Source organism: Typha angustifolia, chromosome 12, assembly GCF_048772165.1.
Source record: "Typha angustifolia cultivar Huaian chromosome 12, ASM4877216v1, whole genome shotgun sequence".
Lineage (NCBI taxonomy): Eukaryota > Viridiplantae > Streptophyta > Magnoliopsida > Poales > Typhaceae > Typha > Typha angustifolia.
In genome coordinates, this window is record NC_133250.1 from 1523152 (window position 1) to 1545021 (window position 21870).

The 21870-nt window shown below is 34.8% G+C and overlaps 3 protein-coding genes and 2 pseudogenes across 9 annotated transcripts in view; all 5 read right to left on the minus strand.

Annotated features, from left to right (window-relative positions):
- Nucleotides 1-6981, minus strand: part of LOC140772367 (putative 12-oxophytodienoate reductase 11) — a 31157-nt gene extending 24176 nt beyond the window's left edge. For 2 of the 5 annotated variants that reach the window (XR_012106288.1, XM_073114409.1), the window contains exon 1: nt 6657-6981. Coding sequence is in view for 4 of the 5 variants with exons in the window: in XM_073114409.1 (XP_072970510.1) it covers nt 6657-6766 (110 nt within the window). In the remaining variant the exon portion in view is untranslated. Of the gene's footprint in view, nt 1-3452; nt 4240-5242; nt 5426-5780; nt 5912-6062; nt 6204-6513 lie in introns of those variants that run through there. The other 3 variants (XM_073114403.1, XM_073114404.1, XM_073114410.1) reach the window with 3 other exon arrangements.
- Nucleotides 354-3544, minus strand: LOC140771714 (putative 12-oxophytodienoate reductase 11; annotated as a pseudogene).
- A 2726-nt stretch (nt 6982-9707) lies between the features above and the next one.
- Nucleotides 9708-13893, minus strand: LOC140772248 (putative 12-oxophytodienoate reductase 11; annotated as a pseudogene).
- Nucleotides 13894-15772: 1879 nt separating this feature from the next.
- On the minus strand, nt 15773-17666 carry LOC140772544 (acyltransferase GLAUCE-like). Its single transcript, XM_073114668.1, has 2 exons — nt 16964-17666; nt 15773-16890 (listed from the first exon to the last, which is right to left on the minus strand). The coding sequence occupies exons 1-2, from the start codon at nt 17408-17410 to the stop codon at nt 15982-15984; spliced, it is 1356 nt and encodes a 451-aa protein (XP_072970769.1). The 5' UTR covers nt 17411-17666; the 3' UTR covers nt 15773-15981.
- A 139-nt stretch (nt 17667-17805) lies between these two features.
- On the minus strand, nt 17806-21846 carry LOC140772546 (COX assembly mitochondrial protein 1). 3 transcript variants are annotated; one of them, XM_073114669.1, is made up of 5 exons: nt 21716-21846; nt 20777-20848; nt 20237-20341; nt 20032-20144; nt 17806-18209 (listed from the first exon to the last, which is right to left on the minus strand). In XM_073114669.1, exons 2-4 carry the CDS (start codon nt 20819-20821, stop codon nt 20046-20048), a joined length of 249 nt encoding a protein of 82 aa, XP_072970770.1. In that variant the 5' UTR covers nt 20822-20848; nt 21716-21846; the 3' UTR covers nt 17806-18209; nt 20032-20045. The 3 variants fall into 3 exon arrangements, with proteins under 3 accessions (XP_072970770.1, XP_072970772.1, XP_072970771.1); XM_073114671.1 differs by having other exon boundaries at nt 21641-21783; XM_073114670.1 differs by having other exon boundaries at nt 21625-21770.
- Between the last annotated feature and the right edge of the window lie 24 nt (nt 21847-21870).

Sequence of the window (21870 nt, forward strand, 5' to 3'; positions counted from 1 at the left end):
TTAAGTAAAAAAAATCATCGCATTCATTTTTCTTTTATTTTCATAAAGATAAATTATATATCCTCTTTTCTTAGTAAAGCATAAATCTTTGCCATTTTTATTTTAATAAAACATTAATTATAGAAAATGTAGAGTATTTTTTTTTTCCTTTTAATAGAGTATTAAATTGCTCAGTTTTTTATTAATAGTGAAATTCCAAAACAATTCAACAGTTTTTCTTCTATATAAAGTTATAAACTATTGAACAGTTCATTAATTTTACTATTATCTCATGACAAAACATTCAATCTGATTGATCAGAGGCCTCGGTTGGTAATAAATTTCATCCCCAGAACAAAGTGGTATAAAAAAATTTGAGTCCTCCCATTGTGGTAAAAAACTCTAAAATTAAATTGTATCTAATGTTAATAATTTGTTGTGAACAAAGCCTTCTTGGCGAGCAGGTATAGCCTGGCTGCTGTTAATACATTACCTGATTAAACTAAGCAAATGGATAGTCCGTATACCCAGTAACTGGATCAGATGTGTAAAAAGTATGTGCGTTATCTTTCACCTACTATAAATGTTCTCTTGAAAGCATTCCTCATTGGACGAAGACCATGAGGTGTTACAAAATTTTCACCTACTATTGCTATCCTTGGCTCAAACATGTGGCAATAAGAGATCCCAAACTTGTTCACGGAGTTCGCCGTATAGCTTATGTAAGGGGAGAGCCTTATTCCTCTTATTCCATATAGCTTGTGTAAGGGGAGAGACTTATTCCAACTCTATCAGGTCCAACTTCATCAACTACAGCTTCAACTATTTATAGTGCAAAACGGTATCGGTTCTCTAGGCTACCACCGTACTTGTCAGTCCGATCATTGACTTCGTTCTTCATGAACTGATCAATCAGATATCCATTTGCTCCATGTATCTCAATGCCATCAAAACCTACATAACAGAGAACAATAATAAAAGTGTTTTTCTGTTTACTCGACTTATATGCACCTACATTATGCATGAAAGGGATACTTTGTCTTCCTTTTCTAAATGAATACTTCGTGCAATATATAATAGTACCAACTTGTTATTGGATCCTTATACTGATGCATTTCCCTTATACGTATTCCTCTTAGAATTTGTATGCTGTCTTATTTTAGATTTATATATTACATGGCAATCCTGCTATTATAACCCATCCTCAGGTGATTACTTGACAATAAAATGTGGAATGAATGATATAGGATAAAGGATTGGCCATGCAAGAGCCGGTGGACTTTCTTGACCTTAAAATTTCCTTCAGATGGTTCTTTATTTAGTTCTGAAGATTGTTAAGAATTTGCAGTTTCCATTCTTTCACATATGAAAAAAAAAAAGGAATTATAATCAATTGATGGGTACTTGTGGTTATGGTTCAAATTGGTTTTCTTATAATGACCATAATCATAATTGTATAATATTTCTAGAGAAACTAGGTCTTGGTTATCATATCAGAACTAGATTTCTGGATCCTAAAACCTTATCTAGGGGACATTCTACCGGGTTTCTTTGTAGCAGAACGTAGAAGTTATGTGATGACTACCTCAAACAACAATTAGCAAAAAGGAACTCTTACCAGCTTCCATAGTATTTCTAGCAGCAAGTCTAAAATCATTGATGACCAAAGAGATCTCCTCTGTCTCTAATTGCCTTGGAGAGGAATATTCAGCAACAGGAATACCATCTCCATTCACTTGAGGCGTCAATGGTTTGTCGGTGCATGATATTGGTGCTTGCCCATTAGGTTGAAAACCTGCAGAAGTTTTCTATTTTAATTTATATAAAATTAAAACAATCAAAGTATGTGCATTGGTTCCTAACAAAATTTTCTTTTCTCTACTATATGGAGAAAGTAATAATGTCCATTTCAAGCACAAACAAATTTAAATCCAAACATATTTAGGCAATCATTATTTTAGAATATTAGCTAATATCATAATAGTTTTATTTTTTACTATAAATATTATTCATCAAAATTATATCTTATTACAAATTAACTTAATTACTAATTTATTCTTGATATCTATCACATCAATTTATTCTATATCTAATCAAAAATTATTTGCCATAATTTTTTTAATAAAAGTAATATATGTTTGTTTATCTTTTATTTTATTTTATATTATATTAAAGGTAATTATTACATTCTTATTTTAAAATATTAGTGAACTGTGAAAATAGAAATAATTATTTTTGGAATAAATCTCTCATTTTTTGTAATAATAAATATGAATTATTATTCTTATTTCAACCATATTCTACATATAAACGAGGCATTAGAGTATTATATTCTACTTACACTTTTAGCTTTTGTAAAGAATAAATTATCAATTATAAGAGAAATTATAAACAAATCTTAGATATGAATAGAAATTTAAAGATGAAGCTAAGATCATGTCTTATTGTGAAATGTTCTTACGAGAAAGAGAGAAAATGAGAGCCGAGGTCTTATTCTTACTATATTCTGTCTTAGAAAGAAAAATCTCACTCAAAACTATAGGAAAAATTGACGATATTTTAAATTGTCGAAGATTCTCCACACCCTTGTAATTTCAAACGAGAACTTTCATCAATGGCCAAGCGGCCTGTTCAGCCTTGCCACTTCATCAGACTTTCCAAAGGAGGTAGGGTCATGCTAAAGAGATAGAGGTAGGGGTAAAAACGGGTCGGATTAACTCTGACCCGACTCGCTATTTGACCCGACTCGGATCGGATTCTGATAAAACAATTTTATCCGACTCAGATTCGGATAAGGATAAGGATAGAATTTTGAAAAAAATCCGGATGCGGATTCGGATACGGGTCGGATAAATTTTTCGGATTTGGATACGGATATCAGATATCCGTTTACCCGCATATTTTTTTAAATGATTTACAATTTTTAGTTTGCTTATTTAAATAATAAGTATTAATATTATTACTAATAATACGTTATATATTATTTATAGAGATTAATTTCTCTAATTTTATATATTTGACATACAAAAAAATTATTTATTGTAAAACTCTTAATAATTTTGTGTTAATTATATTTAATTAAAATTATATAATTATTTTAAATTTAATCAATATCCGTTTAAGATCCGATCCTTTATCCGAAAATTATCCGTATCCGTTTAGTTAGGATATAGTTTTAAATTTTGCTATCCGTCCAATATCCGTATCCAAATCCGTTTCCAACTAAAAATACGGATCTGGATATGAATTCAGCACTATCTGATCTGTTTTCACCCCTAGATAGAGGTGAAAGCATCTTGGAGAGAAAGAGAGTTCCTGGGGAGCTGGATCAGGGATATGCCTTAGAAGCAAACAAAGGAAAGAATAGACCTTCACATTCAAACTTATAGTTGTAAATACAATTTCCAATTAGAAGCATTGATGTCTAGAGATCAAGATCATATAATATAACAAATCAAATGATAGAGACCATATAAAACAAAACCACAAAAGATAATTCATAACAATAAAATTGTCATAACAATGTTGATAAACCTGTCCATGAACCAAGCATCTGCTTTAACATTCTTCACTCTAGACAATAACTTTGTGGTTTGATTTCTTATCCATAAAATAACAATACCAGCTAATATCATGATGCCATATTTATTGCTTTCCTACATTTGACTTATACATCTGATGAAAGAAATGGGTAGTCTGTATATCCAACGATTGGATCCGAAATGTAGAACGTATCTCTGTTATATTTATTAAGAGGAGCATCTAATTCGAATCTTTGAGGAAGATCAGGGTTGGCCAGAAACAAGCGTCCATATGCCACCAAATCAGCATAACCATCAGCAATAGCTTTGTTTCCTTCTTCTCTGTCATAGCCCCCAACGACGATAAATGTTCCCTTGAAAACATTCTTCATTGGAAGAAGACTATGAGGTGTTACAAATTTTTCACCTAAATTAACCATCCTTGGCTCCACCATGTGGCAATACAAGATCCCAAACTTGTTCAGGGAGTTTACCATGTAAAGGCCAAGAGCCTCAGGATTGGAATCCCCTGATTTCATATAGTTCGCATAAGGGGAGAGCCTTATTCCAACCCTATCAGCTCCAACTTCATCAACTACAGCTTCAACTATCTCTAGTGCAAAACGGCATCGGTTCTCTAGGCTACCGCCATACTTGTCAGTTCGATCGTTTACTTGGTCCTTCATGAACTGATCAATCAAATATCCATGTGCTCCATGTATCTCAACACCATCAAAACCTACATAACAGAGAAAAATAATAAAGTTGTTTTCCTGTTTATTTCCTAAGTGAAGAGTAATTTAAATACACTCATAAACTCTCAACTCATTCCCAGAAGTGGTGGGATGTTGGCAGCTAGTAATCAAGGTAAAGCCTAGACAAACAGCTTTTTAGTTTTACACATTCATCCAACAGAATCAAGTTAAGAGAATGAAAACATGCAACATAACCATGAAAAAAAGGATGAAAGGCAAAAGTAGAAGAATAGCGAAGTTATCCCAATTGTATATGTACAAGTGGACTGAGGAAATTAGGAAGATGTTTTCAAATAGCTGATCTACAAGAGAGTTCCACAAAACCTAAATATTACTTGTGGAGTGAGCCTAATGTGAACTAGTTTATTTTAGATTTATACTTAATATGGCCATCCTGCAATAATATCATCTCCTTAGGTGATTACTCGACAACTAAAATATGAATGATTGACACAGTCTGAACCCTGAAGCATTAGTCATATAAGAGTTTATGGATTTCCTTGAATTTATAATTTCTTTTAGATGATTCAGAGTTAGTTCTGAAGATCTTTAAAGAGTTTGCAGTTTCCATTCTTTTTCATATGAGAAAATGGAATTATAATGTTCTAAGTAGTCATTTTGGTTCAAATTTGTTTCCTTTTAAGGTTCAAATTGGTTTCCATTTTCTTTTCTGTTGGTTAGACTAGGTACCTTCTTGCTTTAATCTTCGTGAAATGCACAATCTCTTAAAATAGTTTTCATAAAAACTTGACGCTCGGGATCATTCACAGGCCATAATATCTGAGGTCCTTCTGAAGATCATAACTGTACAATAGTTCTAGAGATACTTTTTTTTGGGTTCTCACTTCTCATATCAGAACTTGATTTCTGGATCCTAGTACCTTATCTAGAGGCTTGGTGCTGGGTCTGTTTGTAAGGAGGTTTCTCAATAGAACGTAGAACTTATATGATGACTAAATCAAACAGGAATTAGCAAAAAGGTATTACCAGCTTCGATAGCATTTCTAGCGGCAAGTCTAAAATCATTGATGATCGAAGGGATCTCCTCTGTCTCTAATCGCCTCGGAGGGGAAAATTCAGCAACAGCAACAGCAACACCATCTGCTCTCACTTGAGGAGTCAATGACTTGTCAGTACATGATATTGGAGCTTGCCCATTAGGTTGAAAACCTGCAGCAGACATTTGGCTAATTAATTAAGCCTTAACATGATATAATTTCTGAACTAGTGTAGTTCTTCAAAAAGATAGATATGGTATAGCAATTAGATTTCCAATCAACGTCATGGACATTTTATCCTATAACATTCAGAATTTGATGCGTTATTTCAGAAACCATGTCATGATGGTATGAATTAAGTCGCATTCATGGTTTTATAGGATAATGGGATCTTAAGAAAGTGATACTAATAGTTTTCAAGTGGATTAACCTATCATGGAGAGCCCAAATAGCAGATTATTTTCTCAGTTAGACAAAATTATGGAACATTATAAAAACTAAACTCGAGAGAGGAAAAGAAAAGGTACCATAGTTTGAAACTCTTCCCACATGCCAAATCTGACAGAAGAAGATGCCTCCTTTCTCATGAACGGCATCTACGATTGGTTTCCATGCTTCCACTTGTTCCTTCGTCCAAATACCAGGAGTATCTGGGTACCTTATATGATAGACATGCAAGGAATAGACGATACTCTCCATCAAGGTATGTTCATCATCTTAAAAAATGACTACTGTCTATTAATCTTGTAGTATTGTTTGCATCAACATAGATAAGAAATTAAATCACTGAAATGGTTTTCCAAACTCACCCTTGTGCAGTGTCAGAAACTCCAGTGGCCTCAGCAATCAGTAAACCGCCTTTGGATGTCCGTTGAGAGTAATACAAGACGGCGTGCGGCTGAGGGACATTGCCATAGGACCTCTGTCTTGTTAATGGTGCCAGAACTATTCTGCAAAGGTTCATACAAGGATATCTTAAAACAAGAACTATATTGGCCCAACAAGATTAGAGTTTGGGTGCTATCTTTTTTTGTTCCAATTGGGTCACTACTTCCAGAATAAATTACATTAATTTCCTATCTATGTGAATTATTCTTAAATTGCCTATTATCCCATACATAGCTGACAGTCTATTTTATAGAAACTATAATGAAAAAGACTCAAACTTCTATAGAAGCAAAAATAATAAATACCCACTACAAATACCATCAAAGATGGGTTCTTGGATGAAAGGAAAGATGGAGGAGGTTGGCTACTGACCTGTTGGAGAGATCGAACCTCCCCATTTTGTAAGGAGAGAGGAGAGGAATGCTATCCATCGCTCAGTTCGGTAAGAGGACGAGGAGGCTGGCAAACTATAAATAGGAGATAGAAAGAGAAGAAAGGAAAATTGGTTTCTTTACCTCACAGCCGTGAGATAGATTGTCTCCCAACTATCAACTTTAATAGGGTAGGCTCCATTCGGAAGCTGCCATGCCATGATCTCAACCCCATGGCCAAATGCCCCTCTCATTCAAAGAGAAGGAAAAAGGTCAATGATTGCAGGCTGGATTTAAATTGGGCCTATCTCAGAATCCAACAGTAGGTGTTGTTTCTTTTGCAGCCTCTCATCTTGTTCTTGGTGAGATTTTTGGCGGCTGGAGAATAAGAGTAGATTTCTCACAGAGACGATCGAAGGGTGGGGTGGGGGCGTTAGAAGAGAATGCTGCTCTACGTCTTCTCTATGGTTTGAATGAGTATTTCTTTCCCCCACCCCTCTAACCATGGTTAGCATTCCCTTAACCAAATGGTTTGGCTAACCTAATCCAAAGTTAGGCAGAGTTGAAATGGAAGTTTGCTTAGATGAAAACTCCAAATAAATTAAAGAAAATATGCAGGTAGAACATTGTCCTATGCCATATTATTTGAAACAAAATTTCATTATCTATAGGGTGTCAAATGAAAACTTTGCTAAAGTTGCATTTAGCGCCATGCATTTATGCAGTATTATTCAACGCAAAAATATACTTACTCACAGGGTGTTAAATAAAAACTTCATCAAAACTAAAGACATTTATATTTAGCACCCTGTATTACTGCAATATCAAATAAATATAGGGTGCAAAATATAAACTTCACCGAACCACAGAAATTTACATTTAGGACCCTACATTTCTGTAATATTGTTTGAACAAAAGTTAAGATTCTATGCAATAAAATTAAGTTGTAACTGACGTCAATATTCACTCGTGAACAAAGCCTTCCTTGCGGGCAGGTACATGCATGTAGTCATGCATGTAGTCATGCATGTACCTGCTGTTGTTGATACCTGACCCCGACTGAGCATCTCCGAGCTCCAAATATGGAGCGAAATATGAAGCGAAAAATAGAGCAAGAGTCTTAGGTGCCCTTCAACGGACTCCATATATATTAAAATAATAATATAATATATATTATTATATTAGTTATTTTAAATTATTTAATAGGTCATCTTAGCATTAATTTTTAATAAAAAATATATGGTTAAAAAATTCTCATCGAAATATTTAAAATAAGACTAATATTCAATAGTTTCAGAAGTAATTTTAAATTACTAATTTTTTAATTAAACGCATCGAAATTACATTACACGAAATAAACATCGAAATAAGCATTACATGTTATTAACTAAAAATATCAAAATTACATTACATAAAATAATCAGAAATTAACCAAACATAATAAAAGCAATAGATGTTTAATATTCTGGTAAGTTATCTCCGTAGCTACCGGTTTCGGTTCCGTAGCCACCGGTTCCGCTTTCGTAGCCACCTTCTATTTATTTACTGGATCCACCTTCTTACGATGAACCTTCGATTTGAAAATGAATATTGCCTCTTCTACAAATTTCTTGTCTTTTTCTTTGAAAGAAAGCACGTTCATCCAGATCTTCAATTTTATTTAAATCAATTGACAAAATATTAGAATCATTTTAAAAGTCTCGATGAGACATTTTAAATGATATTATTTTTGTTAAAAACCGATTAGTAAAACTAATTATATACTCGGTTTAACTAACTAAATTATTTAATAAAAGATACAAATAAAATTAAAATTATTGAATATAATAATTATTGGACAATTTTGATATGTTCAAAAGGTTGAAATGACAAATGGAGCCTGACTCCATTTTCATGGTGAGGCTCCAAATTAGGAGCCCCACTATTACTAGCTCCAAATTTGGAGCTAGTTTTAGAACATTATTGGAGTTCAACCGGCTCCAAATTTAGAATTTGGAGCCCGGTTGGAGTTGCTAACTAAGAAAAGTCTTAATCCATTGGTTAGTCTTTTCTTATAATCGGTAATTTTAAATTAACATACTAATCAAAGTTTTTTTTCTCTAGGATACGAAGAATTAAAATTAAAATAAAGTTTTCTATTTTAATTTATATAAAATTAAAATAATCATAGTTTGTGCATTGGTTCTTAAAAAAATTTTCTTTTGTCTATGATATGGAGAAAGTAATAATGTCACAAACAAAATTAAATCCAAACATATTTAGGCAATCATTATTTTAGAATATTAGCTAATATCATAATAGTTTTATTTTTACTACAAATATTATTCATCAAAATTACATCTTATTACAAATTAAATTAATTACTAATTTATTCTTGATATCTATCACATCAATTTATTCTATATCTAATCAAAAATTATTTGCCATAATTTTTTTAATAAAAGTAATATATATTTTTTTATCTTTTATTTTATTTTATATTATATTAAAGGTAATTATTACATTCTTATTTTAAAATATTAGTGAACTGTGAAAATAGAAATAATTATTTTTGGAATAAATCTCTCATTTTTTGTAATAATAAATATGAATTATTATTCTTATTTCAAATATATTCCACATATAAACGAGGCATTAGAGTATTATATTCTACTTACACTTTTAGCTTTTGTAAAGAATAAATTATCAATTATAAGAGAAATTATAAACAAATCTTAGAAATTTAAAGATGAAGCTAAGATCATGTCTTAATCGTGAAATGTCCTTAAGAGAAAGAGAGAAAATGAGAGACGAGTCTTATTCTTACTGTACTCGGTCTTAGAAAGAAAGATCTCACTTGGAACTATATGAAAATTGACGATATTTTAAATTGTCGAAGATTCTCTACACCCATATAATTTCAAATGAGAACTTTCATCAACGGCCGAGCGGCGGGTTCAGCCTTGCCACTTCATCAGACTTTCCAAAGGAGGTAGGGTCATGCTAAAGAGATAGAGGTGAAAGCATCTTGGAGAGAGAGTGAGTGAGTTCCTAGGGAGCTGGATCAGGGATATGCCTTAGAAGCAAACAAAGGAAAGAATAGACCTTCACTTTCAAAATTATAAATGTAAATACAATTTCCAATTAGAAGCATTGATGTCTAGAGATCAAGATCATATAATATAACAAATCAGATCATATAAAACAAAACCACAAAACATAATTCATAATAATCAAATTGTCATAACAATGTTTATAAACCTGTCCATGAACCAAGCATCTGCTTTAACATTCTTCACTCTAGACAATAACTTGGTGGTTTGGTCTCTTATCCATAAAATAACAATACTGGCTAATATCATGATGCCATATTTATTGCTTCCCTGTATTTGACTTATATATCTGATGAAAGAAATGGGTAGTCTATATATCCAGCGAATGGATCCGAAATGTAGAACGTATCTCTGTTATATTTATTAAGAGGAGCATCTAATTCGAATCTTCGAGGAAGGTCAGGGTTAGCCAGAAACAAGCGTCCATATGCCACCAAATCAGCATAACCATCAACAGTAGCTTTATTTCCTTCTTCTTTGTCATAGCCCGCAACGACGATAAATGTTCCCTTGAAAACATTCTTCATTGGAAGAAGACTATGAGGTGTTACAAATTTTTCACCTAAATGAACCATCCTTGGCTCCACCATGTGGCAATACAAGATCCCAAACTTGTTTAGAGAGTTTACCATGTAAAGGCCAAGAGCCTCCGGATTGGAATCCCCTGATTTCATATAGCTCACATAAGGGGAGAGCCTTATTCCAACACTATCAGCTCCAACTTCATCAAGTACAGCTTCAACTATCTCTAGTGCAAAACGGCATCTGTTCTCTAGGCTACCGTCAAACTTGTCAGTCTGATCGTTGACTTGGTCCTTCATGAACTGATCAATCAAATATATATGTGCTCCATGTATCTCAACACCATCAAAAACTACATAACAGAGAAAAATAATAAAGTTGTTTTTCTGTTTATTTCCTGAGTGAAGAGTAATTTAAATACATTCATAAACTCTCAACTCATTCCCAGAAGTGGTGGGATGTTGGCAGCTAGTAATCAAGGTAAAGCCTAGACAAACAGCTTTTTAGTTTTACACATTCATCCAATAGAATCAAGTTAGAGAATGAAAACATGCAACACAACCATGAAAAAAAGGATGAAAGGCTTGTAAATCATATGTTTGCTGGCAAATTATAGGGAGGCAAAAGCAGAAGAATAGTGATGTTATCCCAATTGTATATGTACAAGTGGACTGAGGAAATTAGGAAAATGTTTTCATATAGCTGATCTACAAGAGAGTTTCATAAAACCTAAATATTACTTGTGGAGTGAGCCTAATGTGAACTAGTTTATTTTAGATTTATACTTAATATGGCCATCCTGCAATAATATCATCTCCTAGGGTGATTACTCGACAACTAAAATATGAATGATTGACACAGTCTGAACCCTGAAGCATTAGTCATGTAAGAGTTTATGGATTTCCTTGAATTTATAATTCCTTCGGATGATTCAGAGTTAGTTCTGAAGATCTTTATAGAGTTTGCAGTTTCCATTCTTTTTCATATGAGAAAATGGAATTATAATGTTCTAACTAGTCATTTTGGTTCGAATTTGTTTCCTTTTAAGGTTCAAATTGGTTTCCATTTTCTTTTCTGTTGGTTAGACTAGGTACCTTCTTGCTTTAATCTTCGTGAAATGCACAATCTCTTAAAATAGTTTTTATAAGAACTTGACGCTCGGGATCATTCACAGGCCATAATATCTAAGGTCCTTCTGAAGATCATAACTGTACAATAGTTTTAGAGATACTTTTTTTTTTGGGTTCTCACTTCTCATATTAGAACTTGATTTCTGGATCCTAATACCTTATCTAGAGGTTTGGTGCTGGGTCTGTTTGTAAGGAGGTTTCTCAATAGAACGTATAACTTATATGATGACTAAATCAAACATGAATTAGCAAAAAGGTATTACCAGCTTCGATAGCATTTCTAGCAGCAAGTCTAAAATCATTGATGATCGAAGGGATCTCCTCTGTCTCTAATTACCTCGGAGGGAAAAATTAAGCAACAGCAACACCATCTGCTCTCACTTGAGGAGTCAATGGCTTGTCAGTACACGATATTGGAGCTTGCCCATTAGGTTGATAACCTGCAGCAGACATTTGGCTGATTAATTAAGCCTTAACATGATATAATTTCTAAACTAGTGTAGTTCTTCAAGAAGATAGATATGGTATAGCAATGTCATGATGGTATGAATTAAGTCACATTCAAGGTTTTATAGGATAATGGGATCTTAAGAAAGTGATACTAATAGTTTCCAAGTGGATTAACCTATCACGGAAAGCCCAAAATTATGGAACATTACAAAAACTAAACTCGAGAGAGGAAAAGAAAAGGCACCATAGTTTGAAACTCTTCCCACATGCCAAATCTAACAGAAGAAGATGCCTCCATTCTTATGAACGACATCTACGATTGGTCTCCATGCTTCCACTTGTTCATTTGTCCAAATACCAAGAGTATCTGGGTACCTTATATGATAGACATGCAAGGAATAGACAATACTCTCCATCAAGGTATGTTCATCATCTTAAAAAATGACTACTGTCTATTAATCTTGTAGTATTGTTTGCATCAACATAGATAAGAAATTAAATCACGGAAACGGTTTTCCAAACTCACCCTTGTGCAGTGTCAGAAACGCCAGTGGCCTCGGCAATCAGTAAACCGCCTTTGGATGTCCGTTGAGAATAATACAAGATGGCGTGCCGCTAAGGGATGTTGCCGTAGGACCTTTGCCGTGTTAATGGTGCCAGAACTACTCTGCAAAGGTTCATACAAGAATATCTTAAAACAAGAACTATATTGGCCCAACAAGATTTGAGTTTGGCTCCTATCCTTTTTTGTCCCCATCCTTGGTGATTAATTGACAATAAAATGTAGAATGAATGATTTAGGATAAAGGATTGGTCATGCAAGAGCCTGTGGACTTTTTTGACCTTAAAATTTCCTTCAGTTGGTTCTTTATTTAGTCTAGAAGATCGTTAAGAATTTGCAGTTTCCATTCTTTCACATATGAGTCTCTTTGTAGTGGAACGTTGAAGTTATATGATGACTACCTCAAACAACAATTAGCAAAAAGGAACTCTTACCGGCTTCAATAGCATTTCTAGCGGCAAGTCAAAAATCATTGACGATGGAAGGGATCTCCTTTGTCTCTAATCGCCTTGGAGGGGAATATTCAGCGACAAAAGCACCATCTCCTCTCAATTGAGGAGTCAATGGCTTGACAGTGCTAGATATTGGTGCTTGACCATTAGGTTGAAAACCTACAGAAGAGATCCGGCAGATTAAGTGAGCCTTAACATGATATATGGTCTATCGCAATTAAAATCTCCAGGTTAATTGGAGCTCAAGCAAGTGATACTAATGGATGGTTAACCTATCATGGAAATTCCAGAATTGTAGATTATTTCCTTAGCTAGACAAAATTATGGAACATTACAGAAAACTTAACTCCAGACTCTAGAGAGGAAAAAAAGGATACCATGTTTTGAAATTCTTCCGACATGCTAAATCTGACAGAAGAAGATGCCTCCTTTCTCATGAACTACATCTACGATTGGTTTCCATGCTTCCACTTGCTCCTTTGTCCAAATGCCAAGAGTGTATGGGTACCTGTTATATGATGGACATGCAAGGAATAGACGATAGTCTCCATCAAGGTATGTTCATTTTAACTACTGTCTATTAATCTTGTAATATTGTTTGCATCAACATAGATGAGAAATTAAATCAGCGAAAAGGTTTTTTGAACTCACCCTTGTGCAGTGTTAGAAACTCCAGTGGTCTCGGTAATCAGTAAACCGCCTTTGGATGCCCGCTAAGAGTAATAAAAGATGGCGTGTAACTGAGGGACGTTGTCGTAGGACCTTTGCCGTGTCAATGGTGCCAGAACTACGCTACAAAGATTCATACAAGGATATCTTAAAACATGAAGTATATTGGCCAGATCTTCTATAAAGTCTTGCTGAGATCCTTTTTGTCTTCATTGGGTCAGTACTTCCAAGATAAATTGCACTGATTTATTATCTATGTGGATTATTCTTAAATTACTTATTTTCCCCTACATACATAGGTGACAGTGGATCATACTTCTATAGAAGCAAAAAAATAACAAATGAACCCACTACAAGTACCATCAAAAGATCGGGTTCGTGGACGAAAGGAAAAGATGGATGAGGTTGGCTACTGACCAGTGGGAGAGATCGAACCTCCCCATTTTGTAAGGAGAGAGGAGAGGAATGCTATCCATCGCTCAGTTTGGCAAGAGGAGGAAGAGGAGGTGGGCAAACTATAAATAGGAGTTAGAAAGAGAAGCGATAAAAGATTAAAAGGACTTCTTTTCCCACATATCAACTTTAATAGGGCAGGTTCCAATTCTAAAGCTGCCATACCATGATCTAAGATCGACGATTAAAAGCAAGAAGTCTAGTTACGATCTCAAAGTCAAACTATAACCGTTGTTTCTTCTGCTACCTCTCATATTGTTCTTGGTGCTATTTTGGAGGCTGGAGTTGAGATTCTTACGTTGTCAAGAAGGTCAATTACGATCTCAGGGTCCAACTATTACTGTTGTTTCTTCTGCTGCCTTTAATTTTATACTTTGTGCGATTTTGGCGACTGGAGTGGAATTTTCATGTGGTCAAGAAAACCTTGGGTATTGTTGGTCTATATGGAGTTTACTAGTCACATATTCATCGAAAGGGATGAAGAGTTAAAGGGGATAAAGCAGTTAGCTCCTGCTGAAGCAATTGTAGCAACTCCGGCACATCTTGCAGACTAGAAAGTCTGCGGCGTGCACCACACTCCTTGTTACCTACAATCCTGCACCCATCTCAACCATCATTGTCTGAGAAACTTCAACGCAGTGCACCTCACTCAAACAATTTGCCCTTACTGCACTCAAGGTTTTACGTCCCTATTGTTATGCATTGCCTTCCTACAGGTTGGGTTTAGAATTTTCTCTCCCTTTTCTTTTCACATTTGAAGAAAGAGTGAAATAAAAAAAAAATACTAAATTGTTCCGCGTATTATTAAGATATTGAGCTGCTTAGTTTAAAGATCATAACTTTCTAATGAAGTTAAAAAGAAAAAATGCAATGAGTTTGATCAAAATATGACATCAATAAAAAACATATATAGATAAAAATATATATAAAAAGTTTAAAGCAGCGCAACTTTATAGTTATTTATCTGTTTTGGTCCTAATAAATGTCGTTGAAGATTGAAAAAGATGTATGAGATGGAATGACATAGCGCTTAGAATCGCAAAAAATAAAAGAAAGATCGCTTTTCAAAATTTTAATTTTAATTTTTGTTCGGCTTTTATTGATAAATACTGAACTATTCAATATCTTCTAAAAGAATAAGACGCTGAACACTTTAGGCTCAAGTCAACTCAAATTGACACTAGATCGGGCTCGAGCTTGAATCAAACTTATTTTCAAGCCAAACTTAGGTTGAGCTAGATCGAGCCCAAGTTGAGCTCAAACTTAAAATTAGACTAAAAATTTATTTAGGCTGAGCTTAGCTTAAATTGAGCTGAGTGAGTCTGAGGTTCAACCGAATCAAGCATAAATCGAGCTCTAGCCATTTATTTTGCCACCCTAAGGAGGCATTGCTCGTATAATTATCACCACCATTACATATGTATAAATAGGTATTACAATATAGATGCCTGCATTGCACACATAAATTCAGAAAATTCAATTTTTGAAGAAAAAAAGCTTGCAGGAGGGAGGAGCAATTTTAATTAAATCCGGTTAGATTTACAAAATCCCAGTATAGAAACTGAGAGTAGCACTACAAGGGTATATACCCTAAATTGCAATCAAAACGCCAGACGTCAAGGAGTTATTGAACCCTCTGAGATAGATAGTAAAGGGCTTCTAATGGTACTACTTTGAACTGCTTAGTTCCCCTTATTAAAATGAAGAATTAATTAGGCATCACCTTATGTTTCTTTGCATGGTTTATACACTTCATGACTTCAACAACAATAAGAGTGTATTCAACATTTTAGAAAGAGAAAATTGCACCAAAATCCACTCCAGGTAGATTGCCAACTCAGTGTTATTGTCAATTCTCCTGATAAATATTGTATTTAGTGCTGCAATAACTGTATACAAATTGCACATAATCGAATATATATATATATATATATATATATAAAATACACTTTCATATACATACTTCACTGTTTAAATACTGAATGCAATCAAGCAACATAGGATCAAGGTCATTAACATTAATTAACAATCTATACGATTGCAAATTATACTTCTAAGAAATTAACTTGGGTCTATCCCCACTTTCCTAAACAGATTAAAAGGGAGATCATTGTATACTTTGAGCCCTTGCATTGTAGGTTACATCTCAAACACATAACGCAAGAACTTCTCCATCTTTTCTTGTTCCAGTGTTATCCACACACTGATGCCATCCTTCTTACCCATGCCATCACCCCCTGAGAGGAGAAGCACAAACTCATTCAAGCCACCGACCACAGGCCCTCCATAGATAGGCTTTCCAAATCCGAAGTCCAGTTCATGGAAAGGAAGCTTCCACCAAGCAGACACAAAGAAGTTGCCATCCACAGTTGCAGGCACTCCTTTATACACCTCCAGCCAATCTATTACTGACCTGACATACTCATCAGTGACTCTTTCTATTGCCTCCTGTACCATCCTCACACAGAAGGAGAAGGGCTTCTTACTCAAATCCACCACACTTGCACTTGCTGAGGCAGTGATCACAGCATTGCCAATGAACCCATGTGGCAAGGGTGGTGACATCTTGGCCCTTATGTCCACTGCAAACAGCACAGAGGAAGTCCTAGTTGGGTCATCAAACACTGCTCTTGTTCTTGTTCTCCAGAGGTGAGCAACAATTGCCTCAAAGGTAGAGCACTTGGTCATTGCCTTCTCCTTGAGGCATTTGATCATGTTAGGGCTAAACGATAAGAGCTTGTAATCATGGTTCTCTGATGGCTCAATGAGCTCTGAAATGGGTGGAGGGCTTTGGACAGGAGAGGTAAAGGAAGTTGTGTTAGAGGTGGCATCTGCTAGCTTGGTGTACTCTGCATGCTCAAACTTAATCTGAGGTGGAACTCTTGCTCTGATGCATGACCTATCAATGTTGAGATCTTGATACTTCATGCCTTCTCCCCTGCATATGGCTCCAAGGTTCTCAAACATATCAGCCGCCGATCTACCGTCCATTATGCTGTGATTTGTCACAAAACCAACGGAGAATCCTCCACATTTGAACCTTGTGACCTTCACAAAAGAGTATAACAATATAAGTTGAATCAACATGCAAATGATATGCTGTATGGAAGCTTGGGCTAACCTGAATTGTGAAGACCGGAGTTTCAGCAAGGCTCTTAGATCCCTCTAATCGAAGGATGAGATGCTGGAAAGAAGGATTTGGTAGAGAAAGATTCCCAAGCTCCTCCAGACTAAGGCTTGATGTTGCAGCAGTAAACATTACTCCAGCATTGTTGCAGACCAACTCCAGTCTCTTGTTATGGAGATTATAGTTGAGCCTTCCAGCCAAAAAGTAGTAAGAGATCAAGAGCACCTCAGACACTGATCTCTTGATAATCTCAACAATATCAACTATTTCACCTACTATTGGGGCTTTATAGAAGAAGATGGTCTCAACAGGAAAAGCCACAGTCTGATCAATGTTAGAAAGATAAATAGTTACTGCAGGTGTTGGGTTTCTTGAAGAGATCAGGGGCACTGGTTCTTCTCTTTTCACATCATGATCCGATATGGGGACAGAGATCTCCATGAGATAGAAGAGGCCAAATCAAATTCCACTTGGAGGATTTGGAGGATAAACAAATAGTGGTGACAACCATTTGAAAGATAACAAATTTATTCTCATAGTTGTTACTCTAGAATGAGAAGTAAGAAAAGCATGATTTCTCATCTGGTCTATTTCAGGCATTTAAGCAATTATTATATTCCAACTCATAACCCATTCATGATCCCTAAAAAGTCGGCATGACAATATCATTTCTTTCACAAAGATGGTAGTTCAGTAAATCATCCAAGAGCATGTCCAGGAGAGAACAGATAACCTTGTCCACAGTTTAAACTTAACATGATACAAGAAAGCATATAAAGTAGCTCCATTTCCAAATACCACATTTATAATAAGACAAAGACCAAGCAAAAAGGATCGACAACAAGTTAAAGAACAGTTTACATTTTGCCAACAAGTGTATCATACAGATTAAAAAATTTGACGCAGATTGTGTGAAAATTACACTTTAGTCTCAGGTAATACAAGCACAGAACAGCAATTTTAAACTTTTGTTGGTTGCCTCAAGTCGTGCTAGTTCTCTCAGCCAATTGCTATAATGTACCATAGTAATTACTATAATTAAATTTGTATGTGATGAAAACTTATTTTCTAACAAAGTTCAATAAGATCCTCAAAGGATCTTTAGAAATTAAACTATCATTTGTAGCTTAACAGAAAAATGGCTGAGACAATCACACCAAAAATGGTGGAAGAAAGGCTAATGCTGAATCTTTGATGCTTGATACTCGTTGTGGTGTTGGTTGGAGAACCTCCAGCATGTCTGCATCTCAAAACAGAAACAAAGAACGAAAGAACATAAATACATGGGTTGTGAGATAGCTACTTCAAAATTGACAGGGATAAAGTTTCAGCTAAAGGCTCTAACATATAAACTGGCTGTTTCAATTAGGTGCTGAGCCAAACCAGAAAACAGGATATATCTTGCAGTTTTGACCAGAACTGACTAGAAAAAATGAAATTATTCTTTATATGGGAAAGTTCTATTGTTGTTGACTCTTTTGTCATATGTTCAAACTCAATGGAAAAATCTTAAGAACTCAACTTGAATTTGCAAATTCCAAGCACATTTGCAAGCATTCAAATAATGAATTCTGAAAATACTTAAATAGGCCATAAATATTCTATCTCAATCTTAGATTAGCAACAACTATACACTTGCAGACAATATGAATGGAATGAAAATGAATCTTGACTTTTCAACAGGAAATTTTCTTAACATGTGATGAGTAGATTAATAAAATAGGTATATCACAGTTCATTTTTCAAACACCTACAGTGGAGGTTTTATTCAAGCAAATATTGTCACTATATGAAAATAACTGTCTACTAGATTCTTCACATAATTTACTTTTATTAATTCCTGGCTTTTCCTAATTCAGTGCAGAACTGCTTTGGACTATTTGGAATTAGTCATTGATGACACCATTAAAAAGAGTATTCCAACCTCCAGTAACAGAATAGATGCAAAATGCTTCTTTGGAACTATAAAGGCCTATAGTTTGAAGAAGTTAAGAGCCAAAGACACTTTCTTTTCCTTTTTTCGCTTGAGACAAGTAATCTAGTTTTCAAGCCACTTTAACTGAATATTCTCTGACTAAACTATGTGGCAGTTCAAAAATGTAGTTTCAGGCTCTGCAGCGCTATATGGTTGGTCTCCCAATCAGAAATTTAAATGCCAGCTAAAAGTTGCTTTCCTCATTAACCCTATGACATCTGAGGATCTCCTCTTCAATTAGGTATTAGATGCAAACAAATTTTACCTTTAATTGGTGGACCTTGAGAGCAACCAAATCACTGTTGATGAGTATATATTCAGAACACCTTGTAGACCTACTTCCTAGTGATTTATCTTTTATAATTTCTGCACATGTTTGTGTTCTTAAAATAGTATACTTAGGTGTATACATAGCAAGACTTCCAAATTAGAATATTACCCAAAGAATTAAATAATGATATAAGCAATAAAATGCATATGAATTCTCACAACTAAAAGGGCTTGACTGTTTGGGAATGTTGATGAATCAACCACTAGACAAGAGATGACTTCATTACTGCATAGGGGTAGATTTTTTAATGTACTACATGGTAAAAAGGGTATATATGATGCAGAAGATAACAGCAATGATGAAGAATTAAGGTTCATGGCTTCGTTCCTGACACATCCATAACTAGAAAAGGGATTCCCTCTTGCATGCAACTAGTTAAACCTTCAGAAAGAAGTTGGTAGTAATTTTCATTCTCTAATTGGTTTCACTTCTCAAACCCTCGGCATATAGATGATCCATATCAAGTGGAAGTAAGTTTATTGCATTTTTTTAATTATGTTTCTTTAGGTCTTGTTCGCTTTGAGTTCAAAATCCCCTTTGAACTAGTTCAGAGACCCCCAATCTGATTCAATAATCAAATATTATTTTATCTTTTATATCTAACCAAGTTTACTCTCCAAAAAATCAAAACTAAAAAATGAGATTAACTAATCAAGTCTAAGAAGCAGATTTTCTGGGATTAATCTTCCAAATAATGGAAAAGCTGGTACAGGAAAAAAGATTACTTCATCGATAATCTGAAATGAATGCTCATACCATGTTTTCATATGTCATTCCATGTCCTTCTCTGCCATTTCTTTTCTATAAGCCTGCAATTTTTCTTTGAATTTCTTGCTCTCTTCAAAGTTAGCCTTTCTTTTCAAAGCTTTCTGTAAGTCACCAGACAGAAGGGAGCTGGGTTTAGCAAAGCAATTTATAGTAATGTTGCATACTCTGACTTAAGGGAGGAGAAAAAGCTCACCTCCTGCCGGAAACAGCGATCAAGCTTAATCTTTAGGTCAGTGCATTCTCCAAAAAATTTTCCAATTGGATGGTCGTTATGGCACTTCTGGAATGCTTCAATAATCTGAATGAAAAAATTGGAATAGCAGGGCCACATCAGGAAATGTTGAAATAGAACATACTAGAAGAGTAATGACAGAAATGATTCCCATTTCTCATGAAGAACAATCTAAATTAAAAGCTTTGACTAAGGAATTAAAAGTAATTTCATAATTGTAAATAGACAGTTGCCGCAAGCTCTATGTTGTAAAGGATGGTTACAATCATATGTTCACATATTAGTCAGAAGTTTATATTCTACTGAAACTATAGGACTTCAAAGTTCAAACAACTGTTATACACCCAATTCTAAAATCTAAAGCACCACAAATTTACTCAGGAAATGTTTCCCTAACAGAGAAACAAGTTCAAAGTAAACAGAGGAATACCAGAAAGAAGAAAAAAAAAGGAAAGAAAAAACAACAAAAATAGATGCAAAGTGTCAAGGGGTCGAACATACTTCAGCACACATAGGATGCCTGTGTAAAGTTAGAGGAGGATGCATTTCCTGATATATCTGAAACTCAATATCCTGCAATATGGAATCAAATTACCTCACTTACTTAGAAGAAAAAAAAATGGACTACTTGGATGTGTAGGATAAACAGAGGATATTTAAATTAAACTAGCAGCTTTATATTGGGCATTTCAAGAAGTGTTCACCCATTTGCAAATATATTATATTGACATTCAGTGGCTTTCTATCAGAGCAGGTCATCTGTGAAATAGACTTGGTTTTGAAATTTGCAACCAATATGACCTGATTGGACTAAACAGACTTCGTAGATAGCAGTGGCTTAGAAAATATTGAATGATAGAACTTCTTCATAATTAAAATGAAGGAAAAGCAATAGATCCTTTCAATTTCTATCATGAGAGAGACATCCAAGGAACTATTAAAGAGTTAGAACTCGGGACCAGATGAACTTGCTACTACCATTTTTATTGGAAGAACTAAAACATTAAAGATTCTTTTTGGTCAATGCTAATGCGAGAGCAATTTAGTCTGACGTAAAGGTTTGCCAGTTGCCGCATGGGCCAGCCATGTATATAAGACTGAATGCGTTGCCCTATAGAGATCCAAGAATTAAAGGTAGCCTCACTCTTAGAGCATCCAATTCCATCAAACCTAACATTAACATATAGAAGGATTTTATTCTAGCGACAGTACTTGAACGGTTGATCCACAATCACCACCGTGCCCACCTCAAACTACACAGAGACAATTTGACAAACAGATTGATGCATATGATAACAATAAGAAAAAAAAAAAAAAACTGATCTTTTAGCAAGTTTTCCACAACCTACTTCGAGAGCAAATCACCTCGACTTGTATTTTATCTCTAGGAAACGTGAAAAGAAGAGAAGTATAACTAAGCAAAGGTCTCCCGAATTGCACCTTGATTGGCGCGAGGAGGAGGAGGAGGAGGAAGGAGGTGGATCACGTCGAGTCCGAGACCGTCGTGGAGAGGAAAAAGATTGATTTGGGTCAACGGGTTTGGATCGAGAGAGGGGAAACCAAGGGAGAACACATGCAAAAGAGCCCTCCATTAA